The following is an 8,472-nucleotide window of genomic DNA, read 5'->3' on the forward strand; positions in this document are numbered from 1 at the left end:
GTACTTGATCGGTCGGAGCTAGAAGAAGTTTGACTACATCAACCGCGCTGTCAAACGCTTCCTCTTACGGTCTACAAGGGTACGTAGACACACTCCCCCCCCCCTCGTTGCTATGCATCTCCATGGATAAATCATTGCGTGTAAGTAGAATTTTTTTGAAATTTCATGCTACGTTTCCCAATAGTCTCGTACCCTATAAACAATTTCATCTTATACTCTCCATGATAGGAACTTTGGAGTGATTCATTGCTGCATGCTGAGGGATTTTTATATGATCCAATTATGTTATAATAGTTGAGAGATCTTGCACTAATGAAAGTATGAGCCCTAGGGCTTGTTTTCAAGCATTGCAATACCGTTTTTGTTCATTTTTGTCACTAGTTACCTTGATGTTTTTATTTATTGAGAAAAGTATACTTTCCATCCTTCAACTCTTGTCCGAGTCTAAATTTAGTCCCTCAACTTCAAAACCGGGCAACTTGCACCCTCAACTACTAACACCGGACAAGATTCATCCCTGGTCTTGGATTTGACCGGTTTTGGTGCTCACTCACCCCGGTTTTGACCGGTGCTGACTCAAATTCGCGTAGTTTTTTTCAAATCCATGAACTTTTTCTTTGAAATTCACATACTTTTTTCATACCCGTTTACTTTTTCAAATCTGTGTACTCTTTTCAAAATCGCTTTTTTTAATCCATAAACTTTTTGAAATTCAGGTACTTGTTTCCAGTTTGTGTAATTGTTTCAAATTCGCGTAAGTTTTATCATCGGTCAACACATTCGCTTAATGTTTCAAATTCGCGTAAGTTTTATCATCGGTCAACACATTCGCTTAATGTTTCAAATTCGTGTAAGTCTTTTCATCAGTTCATATAATTGTTTTAAATTCACGTAAGTTTTTTCAAAAAGTACACTAATTTGAAAAAATGAATGAATTTAAGAAAATATGCAAACTTGAAAAGGTACGTGAGTTTGGAAAAAAAATACATGAATTTGAGTCAGCTCTGTCAAAACAGGGGGAGTCAGCAGCAAAACTGGTCAAAATCGAGTCCAGGGATAAACCTTGTCTAGTATCAGTAGTTGAGGGTCCAAGTTGTTCGGTTTTGAAATTGAGGGACCAAATCTAGAGTCCGCCAAGAGTTGGGGGGTGAAAAGTATACTTTTCTCTTATTTATTCATACTATAAAAAATATATTTCTACCATACTACGCTTTTATCACCATCTCTTCGCTGAACTAGAACACCTATACAATTTATCATTGTATTGGGTGTGTTGGAGACATAAGAGACTCTTTGTTATTTGGTTGCAGGGTTATTTGAGAGAGACCATCTTCATCCTACGCCTCCCGCGGATTGATAAATCTTAGGTCATCCATTTGAGGGAAAATTGCTACTGTACTACAAAACTCTACGCTTGGAGGCCCAACACGAGTCTATAAGAACAAGTTATGTTGTAGACATCAAGCTCTTTTCTGGTGCCATTGCCGAGGAGGTGAGTGCTTGAACGTATATCTTTAGATCTTGCAACTGAATCTTTTAGTTTCTTGTTTTATCACTAGTTTGGTTCGTAAAAGTATATTACAAAAAAATGGAATTGATGTTGCCAGATATAATTCATCTTTATAATGTGTTTCGTGAAAATGATGAAAATAAAAGGTTGTGCTCAATTGTTAGAAGAAGAATTCAATAAAATGTTTGGCATAAAATCTTTAAATGATGAGCATGATTGCAATGTTGATAGTATGAATTATTTGAATATCCATGATGCTAATGATATGCAAAGCCTTAAGCTTGGGGATGCTTTGTTTTATGAATATGATATTTTTAGTCCCCCAAGTTTTGATGTGCAAATTTATTATGATGATTGCATGCCTCCTATTTATGATGATTATATTGATGAAAATGGGTTTGGAAGAGTGTCAACTCTAGGTAATAATTATCTCACTATTTTGGAGGGTGTTGAATCTTATTGTTATAATTATAAAAGTGGATTTGGAGAGGTCATGACTTTATTAGTTGATGAATTCAATACTTTGGAATAGGTTTCAATTGACTATGATAAAAAGTTGCTACCTATGATGATTATTGTGATGATATGTATGCTGGAAAGAGTATTGATATCCATGAAACTTGTCATCATGATTTTAATGCTCAAATTGATTATCCCAATCAAGTATCACATGATAATTATTTTATTGAGTTTGCTCCCACTACTGTTCATGAGAATAAATTTGCTTATGTGAAGAGTAATAAAATTTGTATTCTTGTGGATCATGAAAAGAACGCTTTATATGATAGTTATATTGTTGGATTCATTCATGATGGAACTGAAAATTATTACGAAACAGGAACATTTTCTTTTACATATCTCAATAATATCAAGTCACCTCTCTATATGTTGAAAATCTTGACGTCATGCTTGTTTTTTTCCTTTCTATGCTAGTTGATTCTTGTTTCCATAAATTGTTTGCTCACAAAATCCCTATGTATAGAAAGTGGGCTAGAATTAAATGTGCTTGCTTTGTGAGTCATGATGCTCTATTTGTGTTTCATTCTTTACTTCTATGTGAGTATTATTGAATCATCATGCCTACCTAAAAAGACATTAAAGAAAAACATTTGTTGGGATACAATCCAATAATTACGCCTACTGTTTTTGTGTGTTCACATGATTAAGCTACTATAGCAATCATGTTTTATAGCTTTTGTTTTAATAAAGTGTCAAACCTTTGAGATAGTGTCGATGATAGTTGACTTGATTCTATGCAAAAACAGAAACTTTTGCGTCTAGTGGCAGAATTGTTGAGATTTGCTGAAGCGTGATAAAATTCTGAATTTTTTACACATGATTGATATACATATTATCTATGTTTCCTAGTTTTTCAGAATTTTTGGATTTATAGAAGTGTGGTCATTGTCTAGATCATTACAGACTATTATATTTTTGACAGATTCTGTTTTTAACGCATAGTTTGCTTGTTTTAGTGTTTTCATTGCTTATATTAATTGATATAAATTGTGTAAATGATAAGGTAGTTGGAATTATGTGGAAACAATTATGAATCTTGTTTTTGACAGTAAAATCTGTTTTCAATGTATAGTTTGCTTGTTTTAGTGTTTTCATTGCTTATATTAAATGAAATAAATTGTGTAAATGATAAGTTAGTTAGAATTATGTGGAAACAATTATGAATCTTGTTTTTGACAGTAAAATATGTTTCCAACGTATAGTTTGCTTGTTTTAGTGTTTTCATTGCTTATATTAAATGATATAAATTGTATAAATGATAAGGTAGTTGGAATTATATGAAAACAATTATGAATCTACTTGTCTGATGAAATTTTGTTAAATTTTGTGTGGTTCAATTTCCGGTTGCGCGAGTCCGCAGACGTATATGGAGGAATTTAGGATGTGTTTGGTAGCATGTATGGACCTAGCCTAGTTGTTCTCCTCTTATACATGCTGAGTGTAGACATGCTGAGTTCATGCAGTTGCTGTTATTTGGCAGCGGTATATGCGCTGAGACATGCTGAGCTGAGACTTTGTTTGGTAGCCTGCATGTGTTTAGACATGCTGAACAATTTTGAATTCTGAATATTTTTTTGAATGATGAACAAAATCAAAAAATGTGAACACAAATGTAAACATATTTTGAAAATTTAAACAAAATTTGAAATTCTAAACATTTTTTAGAAAATTAAAATAAAATTTGAAAATCTGTAATTTTTTGAAAATTTGAACATATTTGAAATTCCGACCTTTTTGAAAATGTAAACAAAAAATTGAAATTTTGAATATTTTATAAAAATTTAAATAAAATTTGAAATTCTGTATTTTTTTCAAAATTCAAACAAATATTGATTTTCTTTTGAAATTCCAATTTTTTTGAATTTTTTAAAAAAATGAAATTCTGAACATTTATTGAAAATTCAAACAAATTTTGAAATTATGAACAATTTTTGAAAATTTAAACATTTTGAAACTATAAAGTTTTTCAAAAATTTAAAGAAAATTTGAAATTCTGAAATTTTTCAAAAATTTAAACATATTTTGAAATTCTGAACATTTTTTTAAAATATAAACATATCTGGACGTGGTCTAGTGGGTGAGGACGAGTGTGAGGGCCAGTATGGCTGTCCCATGCACCCTGTATGGGGTGCATGAGATGAGCATGGTTGAGGGTTCTTTTATGTATCAGATGAGCATAGCTCAAGTGAGCCCATGCACCCTACCAAACAAGCAAAAATGGGTCGGATTGAAAACTTTTGCCTTTATGCACCCTATCAAACACACCCTTAAGGACTGCCCGGTCGGGCGAGTCTGCGGACATATATGGGGGCGGATTTGATAGTGCGGAATTATATAGGTTGTTACAACAAGTCAGAGGGAGATTACAGATTTAGGATTATATAGGTTGTTACGACAAGTTAAGGGAAGATTACAGACTAGGATTATATAGGTTGTTACAACAAGCTAGGGAAAGATTACAGAGTAGTGGTATACACAGAAAGAGTTAAACGTATCTACTCGCCTATCGTTTGACATCACACACACCAACGTGATAGGCACAAACTGAGCAAGTGAGCAAGGTTTTGATGTGCGCTCCGTGCGCGTGTTCAGTTCATCACATGACGATGCACCCAGCGCTAGGCTCCTCCTCGTAGCACTGCGGCTGGTACGGATTCCTGCCGTACCCTCCGACGTACGCCCCGTACGCGCCGTGGTCGTACACGGGCCCGCCGTAGTACCCGCCGGCAGGTGCCCCTCCGGCGTGCCCGTACCCGTATGCGGGTGCGCTGTACCCCCACCCAGGGGCGGCCGGCCAGATGGACGGCGTGGCCATCGCCTGCGGCATCATCGTCATGCTAGGCGCCAGCGTCGGCATCCGCATCGGCGCCATGGCCGCCATGGACGCCGGCTGCTGGCCGCGCGGGGCCTCATTCCGTGACATCGCCGTGGTAGTTACCACCTTCGGCTTTCCACCGTGGCCATTGCCGTGTCCATGTCCATGTCCTTGTCCGTGGCCTTGGTCGTGGTGACCGCGCCGATCGATTCGTTCGTCGTCCTCCATGCCGAACTGGACGTGCTTGGTCTTGTCCGGCTTGCCGCCGTGACCGTGCACTTGCGGTCCGGGGCCGTGCCGATCGATTCGTTCGTCGTCGTCCATGCCGAACTTGACGTGCTTGGTCTTCTCCGGCTTGCCGCCGTAACTGTGCGCTTGGGGCCCAGCGCCGTGGCCGTGACCGTGCGCTTGGGGGCCGGGGCCGTGGCCGTGGCCCTCCTTGCCGTGCTGCTTGGGCGCCACCTTGGCACTGGGGTTCATCTGGTTCCCCCTGGCGACTTGTACGTCGGTGATCACCTTGCCAGCATCGGAGCAGAGCCTGTCGGCGACCTCCTCGGCGTCGAAGGAGCCGGACACAGTCACCGTGTTGCTCTTCTCGTCGTACGAGATCATCTTGATGTTTTCTCTGTCTGTTGATGCATACAGAAACATAAGTGAGTTGTCACTTGTCTAGTCCATGGATCAAGAAGTGAGTTGATGCACAATTTGAGATCTCGGGGCAATTAACCTTGGAGCTTGCAGAGGACCTTTCTGATCTTCTTGTAGCATCGGTCGCAGTCAAGGTCGACTCTCATGATGATTGTCGCCATCTGAAAGTAAAAAGTATCTTGCGATTAGTCCCAACTAATTTCTTTTTAACAGTAGTACAAACTATTTTTGTTTGTTACATTCCCTAAAATACTTACTGGTTCCGTTTATATAGACATAAAGGACAGAGAATTTTTTTTAAGAGAGCTTTGGCCTGAATTGAATCTTGCAGTAGTTTTCTTTCATGAGAGAAGCAGAGGATGAGTGAATCGGAATCCTAATTTCCTGGGAATATTGACTACTTTTCCGGCCGACATATCCCCGGATCAACAACTACTAGCTAGTGTAGTAGCAAGGTAGTTAGTCAATTTATTAAAGAGAAAGAGGAAAGCATATCGCTCGTTGCCTTGATCTCTACTTCACGTCTCCTACTTTGGTAGACAGAGCACAAAGCAATCAGTTATCCCACCAAGCGTTAGTCACAGTACACCAAAAGTACTGTACTGATCATCTCAACATGGATCTACTAGCATTAGAGATCTTCTGCCTCGTTAAAAAATAGAGTTTCGATCGAGAGAGACTAGCATTAGAGATCTTCTGCCTCGTTAAAAAATAGAGTTTCGATCGAGAGAGAGGGAGAGAGAGAGAGAGTGTGTGTGTGTGTGTGTTTGTGTGTGTTTCAAGTCTCAAGGATTTCATGGCAGTTGATGAACGTTGATAGTGTTTGCGTGCGTAGCAGGATAAACTCCGGTCATGTAGGAAAAGACGCGCGCTAATGAAGAGAGCAGAGAAGGTCTTACCTCCGAGGTTAGGTTCTGCCTTCTGCCTTCTTCTTCGTGGTGATCGCTCGTGGCAAAGAGCCAGCCAGCCGAGAGGGAGGCCGGCAGGAGGAAGAGATGAGGAAGCAAGACGAGAAAGAGAGAAAGTGAGGGTGGGTGCAGTGGCAGCTCTGGTTTTAAACTAGCCGGTGGCGCAGGCAGAGGCTGACACGCATGATTGCGCGCAGCTGCTGCGATCGACGCATACCAGCTCTCGGTGCTGGGTGGGCCGACCACCTTAAAACCAGCGGGGTTTCATGCAGGAAATAAAATAGTAAAAGGGGGTGTGATCCACAATGGCTTACCGCCACCTTTCCACCCGTAGCGCTTTCGCTGCAGCCGCTTTTCTGGCCCGCCCGGCACGTAGTCCGTAGTGTGTCGGCGAGCAAGGAGGGCACTACCCTACGCGATAAGATTGAGTGAGTTTTGATTAGGCTACTAAGTGCCATGATTTTCGATCTGAGTGGAGAAGTGGCGTCTTCCTTCCCTACCTCTCCCGCCTTTTCCCCACCATTCGCCGGGGACGGAGGGAGGAGCAGAGCTGTCGCTAGCGGAGCTGCTGCCGCACTGTTGAGCTGCCGCGCTGTTGAGAGAAGACGCTGTTCGAAAAGGAAACCAAATAAAGCTACCACAGCCCTTGAGATGTGTTAGACTGTATTTACATGTGTATATTTGTAACGTTGTATACTACCTCATTATATATATATGTGATAGGCCACCCCTAGAGGGTTGTGCCGGTTCCTCCCAAAGCCTATTGTCTTACATGGTATCACGCTAGGTTACGTCCGCTTCCGCCTAAAAACCCTAAACCGCCGCCGCCGCCACCGCCGCCGCCGGCCGCGCCCGCCGTCGCCGTCGCCCGACTGCTATGACGTCCGCCGCTGCATCCGGCTCCACCGCCACCGGTTTTCTGCCGGCCTCCCTCGCGGCACTTCTCTCGAGGCCGCTGTATGCCGCCTCCCTTCAGGCGCCGATCGGGACACGGAGCGTCGGCTCCCTCTTCGCGCTCCCGCCGGCTGCTACTTCGCCCGGGCAGGCGCTTGTGGCCCACACCGCCGCCGCCCCGTCAACCGCGGCTGTCGCGCCCTCGGCCACTGCGCCGCTGGTGGCGGAGGACGTCGCGCTGGCAGGCTTCGCGGCGTCAACCGCGGCCATCGCGCCCTCTGTCACCGCGCCGGCTGCCCCTCTGACTGTCTCCACAGTGGTCTCACCTCAGCCAGTCTCCTCGATGGGATCGCAGCCGCCGCCGCCGTTTCACTTCGGCCATCTCATCACCATCAAGTTGTCGTCGGACAATTACATCTTCTGGCGCGCGCAGGTTCTTCCGCTTCTTGGGAGTCACTATCTGCTTGGCTATGTCGACGGCTCTCTCCCTTGCCCTCCTGCGCTGGTTGACAGCGTGCACGGTCCGGTCTATAATCCGGCTCACCGTGTCTGGACAGGGCAGGATCAGGCGAACCTCTCCTCCATCCAGGGGTCGCTCTCTCCGGCCGTTGTTGGGCTTGTTGTCTTCGCCAAGACGTCCCACGAGGCATGGACTATTCTTGAGCGCTCGTTTGCGGCACAGTCGCAGGCTCGTGTATCTGGGCTCCGTCGCCAACTTGGGGAGTGTCAGAAGCTTGACTCCACCGCCACTGAGTTCTACAACAAAGTCAAGAGTCTCGCCGACACGCTGGCCTCCATTGGACAGCCCCTCACCGACTCCGAGTTCAACTCGTTTATTGTCAATGGTCTTGATGAGGAGTATGACGCCCTAGTCGAGATCATCAATGAGAGGGGCAACTCCACGCCCATGCCAGCACACGAGGTCTTTTCACGCCTCCTGCTTACTGAGCAACGAGTCGAGACGCGCCGATCCAGGGGCAACGGCGCCCTCTCGGCAAACGCCGCCACCAAGGGTGGTCGCTCCTCTGCTTCATCCAGGGCTCCTTCGGGGCAGTCACCACCACCTGCCTCGGCCCCTCCTCCTACTGCGACGCTACCAGGGGCTGGCGGTCCACGTGTGTGCCAGCTTTGTGGTCGCGATGGGCACTGGGCCTCGAAGTGTCACAAGCGCTTCCAGC

General features: G+C 44.0%; 1 protein-coding gene across 1 annotated transcript; it reads right to left on the bottom strand.

The window, feature by feature from the left end:
- Positions 1 to 4,428: 4,428 nt before the first annotated feature.
- On the bottom strand, positions 4,429 to 6,594 carry LOC119286427 (filaggrin-2-like). The gene is made up of 3 exons (XM_037565804.1): positions 6,392 to 6,594; positions 5,572 to 5,653; positions 4,429 to 5,473 (listed from the first exon to the last, which is right to left on the bottom strand). The coding sequence occupies exons 2-3, from the start codon at positions 5,651 to 5,653 to the stop codon at positions 4,626 to 4,628; spliced, it is 930 nt and encodes a 309-aa protein (XP_037421701.1). The 5' UTR covers positions 6,392 to 6,594; the 3' UTR covers positions 4,429 to 4,625.
- Positions 6,595 to 8,472: the final 1,878 nt, after the last annotated feature.

This window comes from Triticum dicoccoides, chromosome 4A (genome assembly GCF_002162155.2).
Source record: "Triticum dicoccoides isolate Atlit2015 ecotype Zavitan chromosome 4A, WEW_v2.0, whole genome shotgun sequence".
Taxonomy (NCBI): domain Eukaryota; kingdom Viridiplantae; phylum Streptophyta; class Magnoliopsida; order Poales; family Poaceae; genus Triticum; species Triticum dicoccoides.